This window comes from Athene cunicularia, assembly GCF_003259725.1.
Source record: "Athene cunicularia isolate RWA chromosome 12 unlocalized genomic scaffold, athCun1 chr12_part1, whole genome shotgun sequence".
Lineage (NCBI taxonomy): Eukaryota > Metazoa > Chordata > Aves > Strigiformes > Strigidae > Athene > Athene cunicularia.
The window spans coordinates 3,582,357-3,607,208 of NW_020799116.1; the positions used below are offsets into that span (position 1 = coordinate 3,582,357).

Consider the following 24,852-nt stretch of genomic DNA (forward strand, 5'->3'; position numbering starts at 1 on the left):
CCCCCCGATGGGGATGTGGCGGTGCTGCCGCTGCCTGCAGCGAGCCGGGAGTTGTTCGGCTCCTTCTCCTCCTCCTCCTCCTCCTCCTCCTCCCTCTGCTCGGCGGGTTTTCCGCCGGCAGCCTGCCCCGGCTCCCGGGGCCGGTACCACCGGGGGCTGGCGGGGCGCATCTCCGCGTGGGCTCCGGGTGCTCTGGGGCTCGCGTCCGCGCCGGGGGAGGCCTTGTGCCTTCTGTCTCCAGTGAAGTCGGAATTTCTGTTTCTCTGGGGGTCTGCTGCAGCGTTCGGAGCAGAGGCGGGTTCGCCGCCTCGCTTCAGTAGCTGCGGAGTTACAGGGGAACCGGCCCCGTCTGCCGCCGGGTCCCGCTGTGCGGCTGTGGCCGAGGCTGTAAAGCTGCGGGGACGAGCCGAGGGGCCAGCCCCACTGTCTTTGTGGTGGGGAGTGATGACACTCAGCGGAATGAGCCCCGCTGGGACTTTTATGTCACACATTAATCCTTCTGGGACGTCTAGTCCCGGCGCACACCACCTCCATAGGAACTGCTGCTCTCTCTGGGCATGCAATAATAGCCCGAATTTCACAATCTCCTGTTTGCAGTTAATTTCCACTTTAAACGCTAAGTTCGCTTCTGGTGTGACCAGGCAGTACTGTGAATCGGAGAAAGGACTGGCTGTCGTTTCCAATTCTTGCTTTAGCAGAGAGGGGATGCTGGGCTAAAAAGGAGGCCAGGAGGTGCTGGAGCAGCAGGTTTGCTAGCAGGGAGTGTGTTCTAAGCGGAGAGAGGGTTGTTCCCTCTGCCCCTTACACAGCTCCCATTCTAGGTCGTTGATCTCTCTTTCTGGTTCCTTGCATCTGATGAACACTCTTAACCCGAATGACAATAATTGTAGGTTCACCACAGGGTATACAACTCATCTGTAGACTGTCTTATTAAATACTCTTCCTATCAGTAATCTACACTTAAGAAGTGTTTACTGTGTGAGGAACTCACGCTAACTAACATTCCAGTCTTTCTCTGAGTAGAAGTTACGTATGAGAAACTGTCCAGAAGACCTTGTGAACCTGGCAGGCTCTGGCTCTCAGTTGTTGCGTCTCCTCTTATAAACCTTAGTAGTTTTATTTATTTTTCTGACAAGCCTGATACTTTTTACCTGTTCCAATAGCTGAGGGGTGCGTGTGCCAAATCCTATGAGAAGTTGTGTAACTTCTAATACTCCCCAGTTAGCAGTCCAGATTACAGTTTCATTGTTAACTTGCTTCCATGGTGCCTTATTACACTTTTTTTTTTTTTTCTGGTGGAAATGACAATGGCTTTTTGTGTTATTTCCTTTGGTTTGCATGATTCTGGTTAGAAAAAAAAAAAGTCACAAAATTCTTTTAGAATGAGCACTTGGAAGTAGTTTTTCAATCCAGACTCTGTGTGTGTTGTCTTGTCTGGGTGAGTGTGATAGCAAATGTTGCTTTTCCCCTCTCTCTCTTTCATCTCCGTATTCTGTTACTAACGGATGTTCAGAAAAAAAAAATCTCTACTGATTTGTTCTGATCTTTTGTTAATAACAGAGTGCTGGAGCACTGTGCCTTTTGATTTAAAATCTGTCTCTAAGATACATCTATTAGTAATTGTTTGTTTTACTGCAGAAGCCTTGTTGATAGTTGAAAGATGGCTTGAAGTGTGTGTAGCACAGATGGTTTGTATAGAGGCAGTGTGGATAACAAAATACAGGAAGCCATAACAGAGACTTCGTTTCTCATTTGATCCAAGTTGACTATTTTGTCATTTTGGACACTTCATCTTATGTCCCTGGTACCTGGATAATTTGTTTATTGGTGGGTGATGCTGTCCCTGATTTGAACTTTCGTGGTTTAAGCAAGCCACACAAATAGAGCCTTGTGTTTGAAGAGGTGTGTAAATGAAGCTTGTCTAAAAAAAAATAAGGTTTGAAGTGCTTTTGTGGATTGTTAAGACTGTATTTTACTTTGCTATAGACATAAGGAAGTAGGTTGTCATTAACTGAATGCTTTTTGGGTTTGTTCCTCATCCCCCTCAAAGCGGTATCTTCAAAAGATGTAGATCTGTAAAATTCTTCATCCCCAACTAATGTTTGGAGAACTAGGTCTTCACATGCTAGACTTATTATACAGCTGAAATACAAAGGCATCCATGAATACATTTTCTTTTCTTTTGTCAGCAGCATTTATTAAGATTTTATAATGCTTAGCGTTGCAAGAATTGCTTTAAACTTGCATTTATAATTTTTTTTTTCTTGTAGATAATTGATTATAAAAGCACTTGTATGAAGATGGTTTAGGCTCAGATTAGGTGCAACTTTAACATGGCAACTGAAGCAGTAATAATGTCAAGCTTCTATGGGTGCTGAAAATAGCCAGCCTTCTGAATAACCAGCTAAGGAAAAGGTGAAGAATTTCAGGAAAAGCTCTGTAGACATGGTGGAAAACCATGCAGAAGACCAAAGCTTGTGTCAAATTAGTAGGCTGCTTGTCTATTGTTCTAAGCAGCTTCTGTTAAATTTAAATTTAATACCACAGACTGGTTAAGTGTAAACTTAATAGCACTGAATCAAGGGCTGTACTTGGCAAGAGGCTGAGTTTCTGTTTCCTGGAGGTGAAGGTGAAACTAAAAAAACAAAACTGAAAACAAAACCCAAAACTACTACATACTTACTTGAATTCTCTGGAAAACCTAAGAAGGCACAAAGCTGGTATTTAAAATGTACTTTTGAGGGTTTGCACTTTTTGCTTAGTAAGAGCATATGTCAACCCCCTAGTAAGTGTGGGGTTTAGATTTTTAGGAAATCAACTGCACAATTTTCTGATATGCTCACAAGCTCTTCATGTTTCTTTCAAGTCAAGAGAGCTCGGAAGTTCTTACTTGAGTTAGTACATCCCAGCTGGTACATAATCTCCATGCTTTTGTGTTGCAACAAAGAAATCGTCAGCTGAGGTTTTCTGTCTGCATATTCCCAGTGACAATTGAAGATGAAAATGACGCCTTTTCTTTTTTACAGAAGTTGTTTCCCCAGTTAAGTGTGTTACAAGCAATCTGAGTTTTATTGGAATGTGCCCTTACGTACAAATAGTTCTATAGTGCAGTGTTTATGGAGTCCTTTTCATTCTGAGAGCCAAATAAATGTATATTTGCAGGCACATTCCAATGGTACCTCACTTAATAATTTGAAATTACCCGAGCAAACCATGTCAGCTTCATTTTGTCTCTCTCCTGCTACACGCTTTAATCACTAGCACTGCATAAAAAGAGTAACTGTAACTTCCAGGAGTGTGTTGGGCACCTTCTCACAAGCACGGTTGCAGGTATGTGTACCCACTGTTTCACAGAAAATTGTTTTGTTGCCATCCCGTTCCTTGAACTCAGTAGGAGTGGAATAACATCCCATATATTAATTTATTTGCGAGTGTCTCATCTATAATGCTAAATGTTGTGTTCTGACAACAGAGGCATTTTCAGCACTGAAGCTTTAATACATTTTGGCTGTTGAACTTGCTTCATATTGCAGTATTTCATCTTTATATTCACTATTTAAAAGTGACTTTCTTTCTAGGCCTTGAAATAGGATGCTGTTTTCTTCCACAGTAATCTGGACATATTCCTTAATAAGATGTGCACATCTGTAGATACAAGTTTTAGAGCATTTTACAGCAGTGAACCCAGTAGCAAGTTATGCACATACTTCTGAACGTTCCTTAATTCTTTTCTGAAGTGATTTTCCCTTTTCATGCGTTTTGTGTTGAAATTGAAGTAGTGAAACAACCAATTTTGCTGCAGTACATTGTTGTCTTAAAGGCATTTTAAAATGAACAGCTGAAATAAATCGCTCTTGTAACGTACTTCCAGAGGTTTTAGTTTTCCTTAAAGCGATGATGAATGTTGACACTTACAGCTTTTAGATTAGAAAAATGTTGAAAAAGCATTTATATTTGCCCTGTATTGTTCTGTGTTACAAAAATGGAGCCATATGTTTCTAGAACTGTAGTATTTATTTTAAAAACTTGTAAAGGACTTTGCACATCTGCTTTATAACACATTCAATCTCTGCAAGGTTGCTTTCACTATTAAAAAAAAAAAAAAAAAAAAGAGAAGTTACTTTCAGAGGTGGCTTTAGACAGGGGACTATTAGAGTTCACTTGTTCGAGGTTTTGGAAATGCAGTTCCTCCAGTGGGCTTAGTGAGTAAGCTTGACTACATCCCACCTGCCCCCCAGCTTGAGCTAGGAAAAGATAGCTGTTTCATCACACCTAATTTTAGATATCCCAACCTCATGGTTTCCACTAGAGAACTTACTAAATTAGTATTGTGTTTGTAGCTCCTGCAAAGATCACAGTCAAACTATTAGCTGCTGTATCCTACCTTAGTAAATCCATTGCCTCAGAGATCTTGCAGCATAATTAGAATATTTTTATTGGCTACCGAATATTTCCTGCAAAATAGTGAGTATTTGGTTTGGTGAAGCCCATGGTGATGCAGGGTACTGAAAAGCTGTTATTTCTCTTGTTTCTCTCCAGAGCTTTTCTTGTTCAGTGTTTCATTACATGTAAATGTGTCCCCTATTATTTTTTTATTCTGCAGTTGGCCTACTTCATAGCTTTCACTTTTTGAATGGCTCACTCATTACTACACCAGCGATACAGTGTGTGTGGAACTGTATCATGTCCCTGGACAAGTGCGTTGTTTAAAATGCAGGTAAACACGGCTGTTGCTGCTCATACCTCAGATGGGCTTAATGGCAGGTTGGACCATGGCAAAGAAACACTATGCCCCGTAGGGAAGAGGTCCCCGAGTCTGAGCAACTTTCCTAATTTTGTTGCTACTTTTCACATGGGAGGTTTTCTAAATAAACATTTAAAAGAGCTTCTTACAAGAAATTGTTCCAATCCAGCCTACTTAAGCAGGGCTTGTATTCATGCTTAATTAAGCTTTCCTCTCTTTAATGCTTATGAAATAAAGCCCTTTCAAACTTCTAGTTGATGTGACCTGAAGGTGACCTGCATCTTTATAATGGTTGGCTTTTCAAGCCTGTTGGATTAAACAGATGTACAGCAGAAATCTGTGGAAAAATAGACTGGCTATCCTGAGCCAGAAATAGAGACTATTTTCTTGGGAAAATAGAATATATTACTCAATATTGGCAAGATTCTCTGTGTTTTATTATATGAATCTCTAAATTTGTCACTTGTTCTTTTGTATTTTCTCTCTGCAAAAACCTTTCTTTCCTCTTTGCTTTCTGTTTCAATAACTGGGAAAGATGATAAACAGCAATTGTTAAACATTTGGACATGCTTTGCTGTGTAACTTTCACTTAGGAATGTTAACAAAATTATCTGAGCAGCTCTGAGCTGCTGATGCTGGTGTTTTAACAAGTGCTGGAATGCCAGGGACTAATCTTGGTGAATTTGGGAGGAAAGTCCACCTAAATGTTGGCTCTACATGAAAATGGGTAAGTTCGGGATAACGTTAATCTGAGGCAGTGGTTGTGAAACTGTTATTGGCAAAAGATTGGAGAAATTCAGTGTGGTTGTCACTGATCCACGTGGGTGTTTGGAAAATACTCTTTTTCAGAAACTCCATCCAGCGCTCTGTAGTGGTAGGAAGAAGATTTTAGGAAATGACAGCGTGCAACTAGGGTCACAGAGCTTTCCCTACTCCCGACCTCCTCCTCCCAGCACAGTTTCCGCTTTCTTAACTAATTGGAGCAGCCAGGAAATGATCCCGTAGGTAAAACTGCTTTGCTTGGCATCTTTAAAAATGTATATTGAACCGCTGGTGGAATATCAAGGTTGGGGCAGTACTGGTAGGAAGGTCAGCGGGTGTACAAACCTCACCTGTGTGGAGTCTGGAGGGACTCGAGGAGGTTGTCTTGGGGAATGGTTTTCTGGCCTGTCTTGGTGGTGGCTCCCATATAGTTGCTGCCAGTGAACTTGCTGCCCGTGGGCAAAATCTGTAGCAGAAGGTTGTCGCTCTTCTGTAAGCTGAGACCTTTCGTTGCCAACTAGCAGCTGTTAGGGCTCCTTTGAAGTTCTTTGGTAAACTGAGTCATAGGAAAGATTTTGAGCCGTTCACGTAGGAGTGAACAACGCCATGGGAATTTCTGCGTGACCGTAGCCAACCTAGACCTCGCTGAGCCTGGTCATTGATCCTTAAAATTGTCAGGAGGAGTGAACTCTGGTAATTACTAGCCCTTTCTGAAGCCTTTTCCATCATATTTTCCTGTGGTAGCTGATGCAGCTAAACAGAAATGATCGTGAGTGTGCCTGTCTGTGTTCCTTGTGCTTTTGTTTATTTCCTATGGGCACAGTCTTAGTCCCAAATCAGGCTGTCTCGGACGAAAATCGTCGTAATTCAGATTTTTTTTTTTTTCCTAAACAAAACAGAATTTGGCAGAGTAATAAAGGCTTTTATGCATCTAGGCTTTTTTCTTGCAGAGTTGAAAGCTCTTCTTTGGTCCTATGGGAAGCATATATCAGTGGTGCTAATTATAATCCCAAGACAAGCTTGTTGCCGTGCAGAGGCAATAGGAAGTATCAACTTGTCACTAAAACTCAGCATACTGTGGTCTGCTGATTATGTGCAGCCATGGCAGATATTGGGAATGGGATTGTATTTCTTATCATGGCTTTTCTACTGTAGCTATTGTTTGGCTTTCAATCTCATTGTCAACTTTGGTAAAAACAAAACAAAACAAAACAAAAAACTCAGAAAACCATTTGGGCTTTTTCATTAGTTGTATTGACAAGGTAGTGCTGAGGTGGCCAGCTCTTCGTTATGGTCAGTGCTGATGGAGTGAGTATGGTGGGGACTTTTTCATCCAGGTAGAACTAACGGCCATGTCTGAGGAGTGATGCTGCCTGCTTTCAGATTGCGAACCCTGTGACGTAAAGAGGGGACCTGATGAGTGCTTTAGGGTGCCAGAGCAGAACTAGATGGGAAAAAAGTGCTTGAGTACGTGTGGAAAAAATAGTTGTGGCCTAAATCTGTTTTTTTTTAATATGATTTTACTGTGAGAATGAGCCCGAGGCCCTGAGTTGTTTATCGCTAGGCTCTCCAGAAGAGACAATTGTCATATTGATCGGAGTGGTTGTCTGCAATAAGGTGCTTTCACAGTTGTCTAATGAATTTGTGTGTTCTGCCTGTCCAGGAGCATTTTCTTGGGATGCAATAGAAAAGGTTAATCGCTGGATAAAGAGTAAGTGCTACAAGGGATTGAGCAATGATTCAGTTTTTTCAAAATCCTCGAAAAGATGAATGACTGATCGTGGTGAATCGTTACTGACGTGGTTTTTCAGAGAAACAGCCAACGTTCCTTTGAGACTCGCTGAATAAGCAGTTGCTGCAATTTTTTGGCCTCTTCCTACTTCCCAAAACACAGCAGTGATCACAAAACAGGAAAAGCCAAGTTAGTGGTGAATCTGGGTCTCCCGGTGTCCCTTTAATTGGTTTCTGTTGCAAACCAATTCTTTCCAAACTGTTTCCAAACATAATGACACTGCTTGAATTGCAGTCAGCTCTGTGGATTTTTGTTAGTATTTATGAGGATTTGGGCTTCTCGTTTTGCAGGAAAATACCTTAATTATAATTTTGAATAGGTTAGAGAAGAGAATATGGAGAGACTGTGTCAGGCTGACTTTCTGAAAATAGACACTTTAATTCCAGAATAATAGTTACGTGGTTTGGTTTGTGACATCTTGGATTTCTGTCATTTCCAACCAAGCTGCTAGGACATGAAATATTTTAAATCACTTTGGTTTTCATGCTTACCGGTCTTGAATTTGTTCTCAAGGCTAGATGGTTCCAGATTGCTACATCTATTTAACATCTGTTGATAAAGGCTATTTTAAGTGAATTTTAGAAAACAGAGTAGTGTTTTTGCCTGAGCAGCACTGTGCTCTGGAAGGAAACTTCAGTAAATAAATTCTGGATTAGTTAAGGGTGAACACCCAAGGTAATGCCATCTGATAAGTGTTGCCTTTGCCTCTTGTTTGGAATAGTCATAATTCTTGATTTACTCTACTTTTCGTGCTGGTTAATGTTAAATGATAATTTGATTCTACATAAGGATTCTCTGATGTGTCCCACTTTCTTTGCATCCAGTGGTGTATTTATGTTTTTCAGTGGACAAGCTTTTAATTTCATCTGAAAGAAGAGAGTTAGTTTTGTTTGGTTCTGAAGGCACTTCACAGTACCTGAAAAAAGTTGTTAATAAATGCCTGTCGTGGATTTTTAACTGTGAGGCTGAATTTATACTTCATGGATCAGTTGAATTACCTAGGTGGTATGCAGGTACATGCCAGGTAGTTATTGTTACAGAATGGACAAATTTGGTATATAAAATCAAGATGCTGGAAATGCCTTTGTTTGTTTGTTGTTATTTCATTATTGTCTATTCATGATAATTTGGGATGCAGCATTAATTTTAATACCTGAAAAAAATTGTGCATAATGCTCTGATCTGTCCTTTTTGTTGGTGTAAGACTCCTATTGATGTAAGCAGCTCAACAAAATGAGGTGGCGTCTGAAATCGAAAAAAATCGTTCAGCACTTTACATAAAATACATTTGAAAGTTTGTACCAGGGTGAATGAAGTCATCTGAGCTGAATAACAAATGATTTATCATGTGATGCTTGCTGCACTGCAGGCAATAACTGGGTGGGTACTCACGCCTCGCTTGACACAAATGCAAAATGCTTTTTACATGTTCCAGCTTAGAAATACTGTGAGCCATGGCTTGAATTTGTACTTGGTTTAGAATGTCTAGTTCTCCCTTTGAATTTTGTAGGGGCAGGTGTGCAGTGTGACCCAGCGCGTTCCGTGAGGAAGCCTGAGGGATTTAGTGGTACTTGGAGCACCGGTGGTGGGTCCTGCCACCCCTGGCCGAGCACAGCAGAAAAGATGAATGTGCTGAAAAGGTGCTGGGGACATAGGCCTCTCTGACAAAGTCAGACTGGTGCAACTGGAAGGAAAGTGTAAAAGCACAGGTATCTGTGTGGCTTCTTCCCCTTCTTCTGACTCTGGGTACTCTCCAGCTTTCTTCAGTGTTGGGAGTTGCGTTTTCTCAGACAGCACCTTACTTTTTGGCTTTCCATTTTCATGTTTTTCAATGTAAATTATGTAGCTGTGGGTTTATCTGTGTAATAAGACCTTAAAAAGAGCTGCATTTGTAGAGCATAGTATATGCAAGTGGTAAAGGAAGTCTCTGTTACTTACACTTAGCCCACGTTAATTTTAGTTCGTTGCTAATTAAACAATATCTAAAATGGAGATTACAGGCTTTCTAGGAAAAGGACTTGCCTCATTTGTGATCTTTGAAATGTCAAGAGAGCTGTTTTCAAAGTTAGAGTGGGGGTAAACAAAATCACAGCTTCCTTGAAGTATGTCTGATTAGGTGTACAAAATACTTGGCATCTGTTCTTGCCGTAATTAGAGAAATCTCAAATAACGATATTGCTGTATTGACCAGGTATTAGTCTACAAAAGGTGCAGTGGAACTTGAAATGAAGAGGTGGAAAATAATCGTGCTTTATGAATGTGACTGTGGTGGGAGAATTAATTCCTGAAACTTAAAAGTGTTTCACTGAGATTTAGATATATCTGCATAGTTAATATATAAATAATTAACATTAAGCATGCATTATAAACGAAGAATTATCACCATGAGAAACTGCTGTGTTCTAGTTACTCAAGCATGCCCCAAAGCTTTTTCAGTCACCTTTCTTGTACAAAAATAATTAGAGGTTGGGCAGCTGTAGGTATTTGCTGGCATTTATTCTGTTCTGAGGGCGGCAGTAATTCCTGGGGGCTACTTGTTAGCTCTGGGTGAGGAGATGTTTCTTTAGCTGTGGTCAGCAGAGATGTGTGGTGACTATGCGCTTACTATCGTTTTCCTTCACTAAATGAAACTGTTTGAGTGCTTCACAGGTCTGCAAACACTTGGACCTCTGTCTTCCACTCTGTAAAGCAGAGAGACAGCTGCTAGTGATGGGTCTGAGCAAACCCAGCTCTGACCTTCACCTTGGTACTTAAAATCTGGTTCTGAATGTTTCCTAGTTGGATAATGGTCATATTTGGAGAAGTACCTAATAACTTTCTTCAGCTCGTTAGTTCTCATTTCTAATAACATTTTCCCTTTTATTAGGAATATATAATCCGTGTTCAGAGAGGAGTTTCAGCAGAAAACAGTTGGCAGGTAATTTCTTAAACTGTGGTTCATGTAACCAGGATGCCTTTTTGGGAAGAGCTTGAGAATTGTCTCTTCCTAACTTTTAAAATTTGAGCTGGGGAGGGAAATGTTCGATTGGAATTGAGAATGTGAAGTGCTTGAATACTTTTGGTCAAAAACTAAGAGCAAACCAGTATTGCTGCCAGCTGCAGAAGACACGTTGTCTGCTGCTGTTGTGGATATTCCAGGAAAATTGCCTGTTGTGTTACTACTGTGTGTTGCTACAACCATCATTTTAAAATCTCAAATGCTGGTTTGCCTTCCTTAGTGCTAAAATCACAGCCTTGCTGATACACGACCAGTGAAACCTAGAAGGAGCAATAAAGATGACTATGAAAAATTGTTGTATCTAATATGGCAAAAATGCTTACGTTTGCAGACAACTCTGCTCGCAAATATTTTTTTAAGCTGTTCTAAGATAATGTTTAGAAATGCATTTTTGCTCTGGTTGAGATGTGATTAAAAGCTCTTCTTTGCTCCCTGGCAACGTGACATAAATCCAGCAGGTATGCATTTGTACAAAAATGGTTAAAAGAAGAAGATTATAACTGGGAATTATTTCTCTTTGATGGGATTTTGAAGAGTAAAATGCTAATGGGAAAAGCAATATATTTCCTGAATTTTGTCTTTATCTTTTGCAGATTGTGAGGCGATACAGTGACTTTGACTTGCTTAATAATAGCTTGCAGGTAACTTTCCCCCTTGATACATAAATATAAAATGTCATTTAGAGGGATATATTTAAAATGGCTCGTGATACTTTTATATATATATCTTGCAGTGAAGAAAAAAAAAGACAAATTCATGTGGCTGTAAAGAGAAACTGTGACTTCATATATAAGTTGGATGTATACATTTTTTCACCCTTATGTTTTCTCTTGAAAAATTTTAATTTTAGCATCAACAGGACCAATTTATGTAGAAATGGAGGAAACTGGCAGATACTGAATCTTTCCCTTCAGTACTGTGACTTGTTCCGGTTTTATGTGTTATTATTTGTTCCTCCTTTGATTTGAAGAAAGCCAAGGCACATACCAACCTTATAAATTCAACATTGAAGTGCTATGGGTCTCATTATTTATATTCGTCTAAAAGCACTACCAGATGCTGCTTATCATGTGATGGTTTTCTGTATCACTGGAAAGTGTTCCTTAGTTAAACACTGGACTTACTGTGTGTTTTCTTTTGCTGTCCTAAAAAGCATTTCTTTTTAGTTTGTGTGGGAAAAAGCAGGGTATAGGAGTGTGTTTGGGAAAAGGGGGGAAGCAGCAGTGACTAGCATCTACAGGAGTGAAACCTGTTACTCAAGACTTCCACAGTACTAGACAAATAAGATAAAGTGAATGACTGTGCGATTTGAGGATAGGTTTTTGTGACTCTGAAATTTTTTTTCCTCGTTAAATGTTGTGTGAATTCAAGAACTTAATACTGCTTCCACTTCATCTTCCCGCCCCACAGTCAAATCAGCTATTTGCTTGAAGAACCACAGCGAGCAGAAACACGTAAGGATGTTGAATTGTGCGCTCTGACAGTCTCCTATAACTGATTCCTATGCTAGGAGGTGGATGGGAGGGCAAATTAGTCATAATTCAACAGATGCAACACAGTTGCCTTGTGGAATTATTTTATTTCATGTGCAGTAGCACGTAGGAACTTTTATCATAACCTAGAAACCTTTTGTGTGATGTGCTGAATAAATGCAATACAAAGATGTCTCCTGCTCCAGAGAAATCCAAGATTTAAGATTAGATAAGCACTCGTGGGAACACAAAGAAATGAGATAGTATTAGTTGTCGTGGTACATCATGGTCATTGTGGTCTTAACCATAGTCAAGTTTTGATAGAAATCACAGAGAGAGAATTTTGAGCAAGTTTTAGAAAGAAGAAAGAGTTCACTTCTGCAGCCACCTATAACAAGCTCCTCTTAACCGTGGGGAATAGAATGTGTTAAGGCATGAAAAAGCTTTGTTACATTCTCATTTAACTTTCAAATGAGGCGGCTTTAGTAGAAAAGGCAATGGACCTTTAAGACTTAAAATTCAGAAATGACAGATACTGAAAAGTTAGGCCTAGGTGGAAGGTCTAGAAAGTGAAGGTAAGTAGGTTATGTGTGATGTAGTGTGGAAGGAAAAGGCCTTTGTGTCTGAGACAGAGGCAAATGATGAAAGTGGAGGGTTCAGGAGATTATTTGAGAGCAACTCGCACAGTGGGACAAGGAGGAAATTGAAATGAGAGAGTGATTTTTGCAGATATAAAATACCAAGATCTGGGACAAGAATGTCAGCTGCTTGGATGGCTAGAAAAGATCAAAACAGGACCATGAAGATGTACCTCTGACTGGGATAGAAGGGTGTGCAGAAGGTGGCTAAATTAACAGGTCGTGTTCTTTAGCACTTTGTCTCCTTCAGTGAAAACTACTGCTCACCCTTTGTTCAGACTCCCATTTCTGCTTTCCACAGTCTGGAAAGGTGAAGAGGTATCTCTGCTTGGAGACAGCCTTTCCTGGCTAGTACAGAGAGCGGCCCTAAGAGGTGTAATTCTTCATTATCTGCCCAGCAGAAGGGCAGGAAGAAAGTTTTAAACCTTTATCAAAAATGCACAGCTCTGCTTTTAACAAACACCACTGCTCCTCCAGCCTAGTTCTATATGCCAGGGCTTGAGAGACAGCAGACAGTAGCTGATGAGAGGCATGTTGAAATTGTTCTTTTCTCCCGCTGTTTTGGAGTTTTTTAAGAATTGCTCTTTGTGATGCTGGAGCTGAAGTTTTCTGATCCATTAAGACATGCAGCACTCCTCAGTTCTTTCCACTCAGAACTCTAAGCAACAATATTTCATCCCAATATTCAAGTCCCACGGCATGTTATTAAACTCTTGAAATTCTAGTCTAGTGTATATTGAAATTAAACAAACAAAACTCCAAACAAAACAAAACACCACCACCCCCACCAGTATAAAGCAATGAACAGTAAGAAAATACCAAACCCCAGTCTCCTTCCTTTAAAACTAAAATGTTGCTGGAGCTTCTTTGACGTGCAAAGCCCCAAGTTCTTCCAGTTCTTGTGGCATATACTTGACCTCTCTGTAGGTTTGGGTGGTTGTGTTTGAACACATAGCTGCAGCTGAGTTGGAACGCAACTTTTCTGCTGTCAGTCTGGTGCTACCTATATAATAATAGCAAGGATTGAGAATTTCCAAGCTGTCCAGGCTAGCTCTGTCTGGGGCCCTGATCTGCGTCAAGAAGTTTCAAACCAGATTCTCTGAATGCTCAGCTACGTTCTGGGTTGAAAAGCTCCTTCCACACTGTCTTGCATTTCTTCCTCTTCGCTTGTTTGTCAGAGATGTGTGGAGATCATTGGCCACTCTTCTGTTCGATCAAGCGAACTACTGGTACAGTATTCCCAGCAAGATAGCTGGCTTTTGTGAAGCATTTTATTGCAGCTTTTGAACAGACATTCCTGAGCAGCCTGTGGTTTGAAGATAAGAACGTTAATTCCCAGGTTCTTCTGGGGCAAAGCCCATCCTAACTCCAGTGCTGAGCAGGGGCCACGGAGAAGTACTGCTCGTGATTGAAAGCACGCAGGGTCTTCGCTAGGTCAGGACCTCAGTGAGGTCCTCTTCTGTGGCAGTGTTCTCGCTGTGCTGTGTGTTTTGGCAGGTTGCTACAAAAACCTGGGGGTGAATGTTACTGTCTGCTGGAAAATAGCAGATGTGTGGTTTGTTGAAGTAAGTTTTAAACAAATAATAGTGGTTTGAAAACATCTGAACTAGAGTCCTTTTCTCTCTGATTGTAGCTAGCTGTCAGGTCAAGAAGGTGATTATGGTTTGACATGCTTTTCAAGTGAGTAATACCGGGAATGGATTTAGGGTTTGTTTAGAAACATGTTTTAGAATTGAAGTAAGAGCGGTCTGCCAGATGAAAGTTCTGTATGCCTTTGGTGTTAAAACTAATCGATGAATTACTGGCTGTAAGTGGTATATTGTTGGTTTAGGGTTTATTCCTGAATGTTTTTATTTTGTTTTCCCCTTGGGTGTAAAAGAACATTAAAAAAGCACTCGGTGGATAGGATAATTTTTATTAACATCTTCTGTAATTCAGGCATGGTTATAGTTCTTTTCCAGTCCGTGATTTTCAGTCAGGAACTGGAGAAGTGCTAAGGTTAGTGGGAGGACAAGTCCTGTGTTCAAGAGGAGGTAAAAATGGAAAGGGATTGCTACTTCTGCCCCAGTTTGAACCAATCCTTTACTTCTTTTCCACTAGTTAAAATGAAAGTTGGTCAAACAGCAAAAGTCCCTGTCTTTTCCCTGGTGAACTGTTTGCTTTAGAAATGAGGTTATTGCATCTGGTGTCGTTGATCCTGCATTACATATTTCTTGAAGATAGCTCCCATGGAGATTCAGCATACCCAAGGCAGGTGCTTTGATCTGCAGGAAAACAACGTGTTAACAACATGAAAAATTTATTCTGGCAATTCACATGACGTAACTGCATATAAACACTGAAGATGATCGCTTTGATCTGCCTTACATAAGGCTTTGAATTCCTGCAATGTTTTTTCATTGTCCTATTTTGAAGTATTTCTCTGATTTTATCTGAAGTTTTGGATCACTTATGTCAACATAAAACAACTACTGTACATCCACTGGTAGATTGCAGCTATTTCTGGGTTGAAAGATGTATGGCTGTTTAAAAACTGTACAGCAAAAAATTCAGAAGAGAAAATGGAAAAGTTGCACCATATTTGAAATGACAGATTTAAAATACTGACAGTAAGGACTTTAAATTACCTGTAAAGGTGGTAGAGGCAAAGCAAAGTAATTAATCTGCACTTCATGAAATAAGAAAGCATAAACCTTATCCAGAGAAAATGGTAAGGTGTGAATTGGCTTCGTGCTGTGGCGGAGGTGTGTGATAGAAAGAATTTGGCTGAAGATTGTAGCCACTTAGTATCTGAAAGTTTTGTGTAGTGATCTTAAATGCATGACTCACTAGCAAAAATGTGTCTCCTCACATCTTCAGTGTTGTTCCACTTACTAATCTCTTCACAGTCGGATGCGGGCTGTGGTCTGACTGCCTCACCCTGATAACAGGACTTAGAAAAAACAGAAAAGCTTGTGTATACACGGTACAAAAAGAGTTATCCAGTAGTTAGCTTGCTGCTGAGAGTCTTTCTAGGTTGCTAATTTATATCCCCGAGCCATTTTGAGAGCAAGGTTAGTAATTCTTCCTCTCTTTTTAAGATCTCAACTCTAAGTCTACCTCTTCCTCCAAAAAAATTGATTGGAAATATGGAACGTGAATTCATAGCTGAAAGACAGAAGGGACTCCAGGCCTATCTTGATGTAATTACTACCCATCACATACTGTCTAACTGTGAACTGGTAAAAAAATTCTTGGACCCAAACAGCTATTCTGTAAACTACACTGGTAAGTAAGAAATGGCAAAACTGCGTTACAGTTTCACTTCAGCATGTGTGTGTGTCTTCCATGAATGCTGGCAAGCATTTACACTGAGGTGTGGGCGGTGGATGTGGGGAACAACCTTCAAAACCATCATACTGTGCCCGTGATTACATATGATAACGTTTCTCCAGCTCTGTGCATGAATCATGCTGCAATTGTCAAGATAATATTTGAATTATTTGACAGAGGAGAGGTGAGGGTCAAGATCTGTATAAGCAGAACTTGAGGGAGGGGGGTTTGGTGAGAGTGACATCTACTTTTTCACAGTTTGTGATAAATGGGGAGGGTTGGTGGTTGGAAATTATTTGTCTACCAGAGTGCAAGGTGGAGTTAAGTTTGCCAGCTCTGTATTCTGTTAAAACAGCAGATCTTCTGGACGCTGAATCTTGGCGTGCATCGTGGTTCTGAGGTTTTTCAAATCAACAGGAACAATTGTGGTCATCTTGTCTAGGTGCCACTATCACTTTGGCTTGTGAGAATTCCTAGAGCTAATTATCTGAGCTAGGTTGAGTATTCAAGGCCTGAATAAGTCAAACACTGTCTCCCTACAAATGTCAGAAAAATCACTGCATCCCTTCAAATGATACCCCGCTGATCAGTTCTCTTCATTATTGTTTCTTTGAATTTGTCTGACTTCAGCCACTGGAAATTGTTAAATATTTGTCTTACAGACTGAAAAAAACTTCCTGTTAGTGGCGAAACCCACTCCACAGATTTAGTCCGCGGGCAAACAACTGACTCTTTGCAAAATGCAAAGCTTGTTTTCATAAAAGCAGAGCCTACTGAAGCAGGAACTTACCGCTTCCTTCTCATTTGTCTTTTTGCTCCCCCTTTATGTAACATTCTTGTGTCTTCAGCTTCAAAGTGCAAAGAATATTTCCCGGATGTTTATGATAAGCTGTGGAGGAGTTGTAAATTATTAGTAACTCTTTAAGGATGCAGTTTGTCTGGCTAATGCTGAGAAAGCAGTTTAAATCCTCTAGGAGACACTGTGACTTCTGTGTTAGTTCTGAGCTCTTTCATCAAGATTTTATTCAGCAAGCTGCTGGGAAGTTCGTTGCAATCAAGTCATTGCCTGTGGTCTTTGGAGACACCACCCGTTTGTCATTTCTTAGATACTGGAGCAGTGAGCTGATATTTATTGCACTGTTCTCTCTCTTTTTTGTAGCACATTTTTAGAGAGGGAAGATGCAGTGCAGAAAGATCAGCGTATCCGTACCTTTTTGCTGTGTTTCTATGCCAAGATAAGCCATGTTAGAGAAAACTCCTTTGTTGGCATGATTCCCTTTTTCCCCCCTGCTGTCACCACTTCTCCCTGAGCTTTCCCCTCAGATTCCTTCATGAATAAACCAGTTGTGTTCCCAGCTGTGGGAGAACTCAGTAACCAGAAGGGTGTCTGCCCCCCGCCCTGTGAAATGTGTGGGTATATAGCAAAATCCCTTTGCCTGCACAGAAAAGGGCAGAATAACACATAGCTGTAGTAATAGTGATGTAGATGCACGTTAAAGAGATGTAAAAGCTCTTTTACGGGTATTGCAGAAACATTTACTGATCTAATGTAATGTACACCTGGTGTGGGAAATCTTAGCTGGTGAGCCTTGGAAATGTAGGTAAGCTAAGTTTTCCAAAGGCAGTGCTTGCTTTGTTTTCTCTCTGGATTTGAGTTATCAGGTTAAAAGTGCAAATGGCCTTTAACTGTGTTTTTATCTGATTTCCTTTTAAAGTGATTTTGCTGACTTTCAGTCTGAATTCCTGCAGGCTTTCTTCTGGCATTGAACCTTACCTAATATGTGGATAATTACATTATGTAGTATCTTAAAATTATTTTTTTTTCTCTCTTTCTTCTTCTTCTTCTCCTTTTTATTTCCAGAAATTGCCTTACAGCATGTTTCAATGTTCTTCCGATCAGAACCAAAGTGGGAAGTGGTAGAACCATTAAAAGATATAGGTAAGAAGAGCATGTATGTGTGAAGACTTGTCTGATTTTTATTTTTTTTCAGCTATACAAGTTGTTCTAAGATTGCCACAGTATCTTTGCTTACAGACCTTGTCCTGCCTGTAAGCTTTGTGGTATAATAGTGTTTAATTAAAGCTGCTGATGACTCTTCTTTTTGTAGGTTGGCGTATACGTAAGAAATATTTCTTAATGAAGATTAAGAATCAACCAAAGGAACGGCTAATGTTAAGCTGGGTATATATGCTTTCATTTCATACTCAAGTCTTTCTTAATGAACCTGGCTTATTTCATTTATATTGGCTACCATACGTGAGTGACAGTGAGACAGACTTAGGAGCTGAGGTTTGAATGAGCCTTGGAAGCCCTTAGGTGGATGTGTGGTGTGGGTGTTTCTTTGCTCTGGTAGCAAATCCAGTTTGCAAGTTTCTGTGCCTGGTCATCTGTTCCCACTCCTGCACATCAGGTTTCTTTAGTTGTAACGATGCAGCTATTCACCAGGGTATAAATTTTCCTGCTGAAAATAGTAAGATGATCCTTTTCGAAGGGGTGGGTTTTCTTCCTTGGTTCTTCAGTTGTACTGGCGAACTGATAGGTGAGAGAGGCATGAATTGCTCCTTGAAGGTAGACATGTATTGACACCAAACAGTTTGTTGTTACTAGACACTTATGCTCCTGTGCTGAGACATGCTGGCCTCTTAATTATACGAGCACAGCTGTTCGTGAGGCTTCGCTGGGGAGCAGATACTGCTGAAGCCGGCAGTCAGAGGAAGGGAAGGGGGATTTTGCTGGAGAGGAAGAAGGTGGAGGTTTAAGCCTTATCCGTTCACAATGCACGCAGCCCCCAGTTTGGGGCTGGCAGAGTTCATTCAGTGGTGGCAATGCACGTCAGATCTGGGGGAGGAAGGAGGCAATAATACTTCCTTATGGTCGGACACTTTGTATTGTAAAGCCGTGGCCTTATTCAGCCTCTTCAAGTTTCATTCTGTGTGTGGAATTTCCTTGCTTGCTCTTCAAATCTACCTTCCAGCAGCTGTCTTAATTTGTGAGAGCAGAATATAGATCACGTTTGCCTTATGGAATGCAACATCTATTATGATGCCATTCTTTTCCTATTTATTTTCAGGCTGATCTTGGCCCTGATAAATACTTGTCTGACAAAGACTTACAGTATGCTGTGAAACTTCTTTCTTCCTGTTCTGTGAGTATTACTTGAAAACTTTTAAATGGTGCCAGCACAAAAGTGCTTGTCAAGGACTTGCAAAAGCACATGTAGCCTGGTAGACATAGTTTGTAATTTTAGAGTTGCTTTCATTTGAAGATGTGTGAGCCTTTTAATTACATTTCCCACACAATGTGAAGTAACATGTTCTCAGCACAAATAATAATCCTGCAGGATTATTGCAGGAGATTCAGACTTGTGGTTAATTGTTTTGTTGTTTTTTTTTTTTTTCCTTCTTGTGCAGTACTGTGAGATCACGAGCTTTTATTTCAACTCCTCAACATGTCCAAGTTGTCAGGATAGTGCTGTCTAGGTGTAATTGCTAACCCGTGTGCTGGGGATTGTCTCAGGCAGTAGTGGACAAGGCAGTGGAATGAGTGTTGTTACTCTTTCAGTTCTTTGAACATAAGACAGGAGCATTTTATTAGAAGTACAGTGGAGGCTGTACAATTTTAAAGCTCCTGTGCAATGCCACGTTATAAATCCAATAGGCATCTCTATCTGAAAAACTGAAAAACTCCAAAAGGAGTTTCTCTTTAAGGATGTTAAGCATGTGGGAGACTGGCTGAGAAGGATGGTAAACCTCTGTTCAGTCCTGGAACCCAGCAGATGAGCACAACAGAAGAGGCTGAAAACTAGGCTTCTCAACCCCCAAACCAGATTGAAACGGATGGATTAAAATAAGACACGAACAAGGGGTCTTTTCTTAACTAGCTCTTTCAATTAGTATATGTGTTGCATGTGTAATTTACTTCCAGCTGTGCTCTCTCATTTGGTTTGACAAAGTTGCAGGAAGTTGTTATAATAATTTCTGAAGACATAAAAAGTGTTATGACAGCTATTAATGCCAAGTTTCCTTATGTGACATAGTTGTATAAAACTGTGAATGAATTTATTGGTTTAGCATGACTTAAACCTGCAGTAAAGCTGCTCAAATAGAAGTGCTAATGGTGCTGGATTCTTCATTTGTCTAAAGGGCCAATCTGTTTTGTTAAAAATAGTGATTTTTTTTTTTCTTATTTTTCAATTTATGTGGAAATTGAACAATGTCCTTGTGAAATTTTCTTTGCATTTACTCCTGGTTAAGACTGAATAACTTGAGCAGATGTCACTGACAGGATCAAATTTATTACCTTAAATATACAGGCAGAGCTTTTCTTGTAAATCAAGCAAAACTGAATTACAGAACCTGTCATCTAACACTTACCTACAGTTTCTTCTTTTGGTAGCATCCCTATATTTACAAAATCACTTTTGCCACTGCCAATGAATCTTCAGCACTGGTTATTAGACCATTCAGTGAAAAAGGGACACTAAAAGACCTTATTTATAAGGTAAGATCTGCCCCCCCCCCCCCCTGCAAGTTACTGGATCTAGAAAATTCCTTGTTGGGACTTCCATCATTTTATCGATCATACTTTTCACAGTTTCGGAAAATTAATGTAAGACTCAGACAATTAATTCAGCTGACTCTTATGCATTCCTTTATCCTCAACTTCTGTTTGTGGAGGACTGACTAGAATGAAAAAAAACCTCTCTCAACCCCTTTTCTTTAATACTTTTCTCCATCCAATCCCTTTTCTGCTTCCTCCAAATCACTGTCTGGCTGCAAAGAAGTTTTGTTGCAGCACACTGGAGTGAGGCTGAGGCCAAAGGTAAGCAGGTAGAAGGGGACTGCAGGTGAGTATTTTTGTGACAGCAGTGCTGGCACAAATAGAGGTAAACTGCAGTTGGTTTTAAGATCTTTTTCCACCCTGGTCTTGTATTTCATAGGAACGTGCATACTGTCTACCACAGTTTTTCACTTGTATGTCTGTACAATGAGCACAGCTTATTACCTGGCCTTAGGTGGGACTAGTAATTAGCCTTGTCTTTGGAGGACAGTGTGAAAATTGGTTAGATGCTTGCAGATGTCTAGCTATTAAAAGCTGGTTTTTATTTGTTTGAAGGGTGTCTCTTAACAGAAGGCTTGCAAAGCAAAATATTATCTTCCTACAAAAATATGAAAACAAACTTGCCCTGTTGCAGCAATAGAGTCTTCTAGCCAGCATCTTGTCATGCCTTTAAGTTACTCATTGTAATAAATTCCGTACAGCATCACGAGACAGCTGCTTGCCAACCTTGCTAAACGAGTTCTACTGTGTTGTCAAAGAAACTCCGAAGTTCATGGTTAGTCCAGCTCTGTTAGTGCCATCAAAGCTCTAAGCCTCTTCCAATATGAGGAGCCATTTCTCTTTAAATATGATTCAGAAATCTTGTAAATGTGCTGTCTGGGAGCTTGGCATGTATGTACAAGCTTGTACAAACGTAAGGAGGGGTGAAAGTCCTCAGGTTTTTGGTATGCATTTTTGCTTTTTAATCTACCTCCCTGTAAAGTGACAGTTGGGCATATTATGAATCTCATTCTTTGCTGTTTGACTTAGCTAGGAAAATGTCCTTGGTTGTGATTTGTATCACTGTATGGCCCTCTGAACTCTGTACGGAAAAAGTTTACACGTTTTTCTGACTATACTGCTATCCCATTTGTACCAACACATACAGAAACACAGCAGGAGCTTCTTTAGCTTGAGGCGTGAAGATTTCATTTGGGCTGAAGCTGTGATTGTGGTTAGGAACTGTCTTTATGGTTTTTCTTTTCTATCTTCAAATGCAAGTCCATTTTTAATGGGTTATTGTGTTTTCAAACCAGTTGTGAAAAAGTGATGAGTTCTAGCAAGCTGTGTTTTTATTTTGTTGTTCCTCCACAGACTTTAGAAGGTGTTGATGTACATTGCTTTGGACACTTACTGTATGAAATGACATATGGAAGACCCCCAGATACGATTCCAGTAGACAGTTTCCCTCCTGCACCATCAGTGTTTGTTGGTGAGTATACAAATGAAAAAATATCAGTCTCAGCTTCCTGGGTGTGCTCTTACATTTTACCTAAACTGAAGTGCTGTGAAATAGCAGCCTAAGATCTTTGCAGCCTGTGACTGGAAAGAATTAGTAATTTGTAAAAATAGAAAATGTGCTCTTCCTGAAATATATGTGGCATATAAATAAAACTTTTGTTTTAATTATTAACTGAGTGATAAAGCAGTGTGTAGTAAGTAATGAGATGCCTGGATTCCCTCGCCTCATGTCTAACATTCTTGAAAAGTTTGTATGTGTAATATAACATTATAATAAAAACCACATGCCACAGAGCTTCATGACTGCTTAGTTGATGCAGTACTTAGGGGAACATCACACAGCAGTGCCAGACGTTCATTCTAAATCATTTGCTGTCCCGCCGTGCAAAAATGTGTTCATTCTTATTCTTTCTTTGGTAGTGTCTGTGTTGGAATCCATTCTGACCTGTGAAGCTATGAAGAATGGCATGCCAACTGTTTCACGGCTCTTACAGATGCCGTAAGTCTTGATTTATATTCACAGTGATGTTTTTAATTGTATTAGGAGGAAGAACCTTTTTGCTCTTGGTTCTTTTTTGGAAAGATTTGCTTCTTATTCTAAGGGATGTATAGCGTATCCTACAGGAAGCTTTAAAATTGATGGGCTTTACAGAACCTGTCCCTTGTAAATATGATAGATGCTTGTTTAACATTTTGTCTCATGGTGTGTTGAAGCTGCTGTTGGATGCGTTTTATTTAGCATGGTGCTATGGTTTAAATTGATCCAGCTATTAAAGTAGTGCATGCATGGTTAAGGTAATGTACAGATTGTTTTAAAGCATTTAGAATAAGGAGTCTTTTTTGCATGTCTCCTTTAGACTTACTTCGGTAGATTTTGCTGTAAGATTGCTTATGACTAGCAAAGTAGATCTCTTGCCGTGCACAGCAGTGACACTTAGACTTGAGTCTGGGTATGAAATGTTGTGTGGAAGTTCTGGCTGGTTTCTTGCAGGACTGGCTTAGGGATTCTCTGAAGCAGACAGAATGGATTTTCTTACAGGCTGTCCTCCCAGTGATGAAGTGAAGTGGTAAGGGCGGGTGTGGGGCAAGACTAGGATGCAGAAAGGGAGCAATGTCAGTGCAGGACTGAGCTGGAGATCACACCTGCCTGCAGTGCCATCCTGCCTGCCATTAGGAGACAGTATTACCAGGGAAATATCTGCTGCCACTGCTGCGACATGTCACCAGCATGCTGAGTGTAGAACCACAGTTCCTGGTGGGGGGTTCTTTTATTTTTTTCTTCATACGAGGCACCAGATTCACAGCCTTATAAATGACAGATTGCCCATACCTAATTCTGGGTCTGATCTCAGAGTATACAGATTGCTGTACACTTAGAGCACGCTCCAAGATTTGTGTTTCCTGGTTTGGAAGAGTCACTGCAGGCATGTGTCTGCCTTCAATTCCTTCTACTCCTCCTTTCCTCTGCTCTTAAAGGAGGTGGGAGGTGGAGAGAAGAATGTAAGCAGAGAAGAAATACTATAAAACTCTGAGTACCGGGATATACTGGTCTTAAAACATGTTGAGCAATCCATGGCCAACTCTGTCGGATGTGTAGGATGTTACACGACATTCCCTTCATACCAATACTCTTCACGAAAGTGTTCTATGTAGATGTGCACTGTAATTAATGTAATTTAAAGCAATTAATATAATTTAAATATTAACTTTTAAAATTTATTATAACTATATAAACTTGTTTAATTTTGCAAGGGCATGTAATCAGAAAGGTTCAGAAAAAATCCCTGTAAACAAGGGTGAACTTTCATGTTTTTTTTTAAAAAGTCTTTTAAAATTTGCTTTATTTCTGATTTTTTTTTTCATGGAATGCTATTCTTATAGACTTGATTCTAGATGTGAATTTGTTTTCTCTAATACAGGTCTGTGATAATTTTCTGTAGCGAACAGCAACAAAAGATTTCTGAAATATTTATCTCAGAGCCAGGCTTGAGATCTCTTTTGGGACAGTTTTCTAGTATGTTCTCCAGAACAAAGTATCTTGAAATGGACTAACCAGTTTATTTTCAGACTACCATTGCCCTCTAGTGTCTTTGTTTTGGATGGAAAAGGATTAATCATTTATGCTGTTGCTGCTGATACCATAGAGGGGAGACGACAAATATTAGAATACTTTCTTTAGTTGCCTTTGCCAGAGTACAGACAAGAATGCAGATATTTTCAAATGTTAAGTTCACTCATTGATCTTTTACGCAGTTCTTGTTAATGCTGAAACAATACTCCTCCTACGAGAGTTTTCTTAAAAAGAGCAATGATTTTGTTTAGGTGAAATTTAAAATAAAGTCCCTGGTAATCTTCTGTCATTAAAGAATCCATATGCTTTTAAGGAAAAGGCATTCTGTTTTGGGGGAACCTTCAATGCCTTTGATAATTGTACCTGGTCTGTCAGCTTTCAGAATACTTCACACAGTCTTGCTTACTCTGCCATCAGTAGTGGCTACATTCTGAGGGTTGGGTGCTGCTCGTTTTACAGCAGTGCATGGAATATAAAAAGCAGTATCTAAAAACCTGTGGAAAAAACCCAAACAGTGGCTGAGGGAGGAGAACAGAGAAGGAAAAGTAGAAAGAGGGAGTTAAACGAACAGCACCAGTAGTATTCTCACTGTGGTTCTATCTCTTGGGAATAATATTCTTGTTTTGTTTTGTTTTGTTTCCTCTACTCACAGATTATTCAGTGACGTCCTGCTAACAAACTCCGAGAAACCACAGTTTAAGGTAGAGTTGAACATCGATTTGCTGATGTTTGTGGAAGTGCCAGGCTGTGGGTAGCTACACATAATTGACAGATAGAGTAGAGAAGACCTGGCTTTATTTGGCTTTATGGTGATTGCCATCAGTATTTGAATTCCATTGCTGAACTGTACCCAAGAACGTTATATCACCCCTTAGAAGGGGGGGCACGGGGTGACCCATGAGTTCAAGTGCAGTTCCTGTCCTGGAGTTCATCTGTGTGACTAATGATGGTGCTTTATCTGAGAAGAGGCTGCTAGGTAATGTGAGTCAGAATAGTTAGCTG

The 24,852-nt window shown here is 40.1% G+C and overlaps 1 protein-coding gene across 10 annotated transcripts in view; it reads left to right on the top strand.

Annotated features, from left to right (window-relative positions):
• The first annotated feature begins 4,697 nt into the window (after positions 1 to 4,697).
• The window catches only part of PXK (PX domain containing serine/threonine kinase like), a 30,594-nt gene continuing 10,439 nt past the window's right edge, over positions 4,698 to 24,852 (top strand). For 7 of the 10 annotated variants that reach the window (XR_003399325.1, XM_026857690.1, XM_026857687.1 and 4 more), the window contains exons 1-11: positions 4,699 to 4,717; positions 10,165 to 10,215; positions 10,890 to 10,937; positions 15,487 to 15,673; positions 17,580 to 17,657; positions 17,827 to 17,900; positions 18,790 to 18,864; positions 20,115 to 20,327; positions 21,633 to 21,750; positions 22,200 to 22,278; positions 24,503 to 24,551. Coding sequence is in view for 9 of the 10 variants with exons in the window: in XM_026857690.1 (XP_026713491.1) it covers positions 4,712 to 4,717; positions 10,165 to 10,215; positions 10,890 to 10,937; positions 15,487 to 15,673; positions 17,580 to 17,657; positions 17,827 to 17,900; positions 18,790 to 18,864; positions 20,115 to 20,327; positions 21,633 to 21,750; positions 22,200 to 22,278; positions 24,503 to 24,551 (978 nt within the window). In the remaining variant the exon portion in view is untranslated. Of the gene's footprint in view, positions 4,718 to 10,164; positions 10,216 to 10,889; positions 10,938 to 15,486; positions 15,674 to 17,579; positions 17,658 to 17,826; positions 17,901 to 18,789; positions 18,865 to 20,114; positions 20,328 to 21,632; positions 21,751 to 22,199; positions 22,279 to 24,502; positions 24,552 to 24,852 lie in introns of those variants that run through there. The other 3 variants (XM_026857691.1, XM_026857688.1, XM_026857686.1) reach the window with 2 other exon arrangements.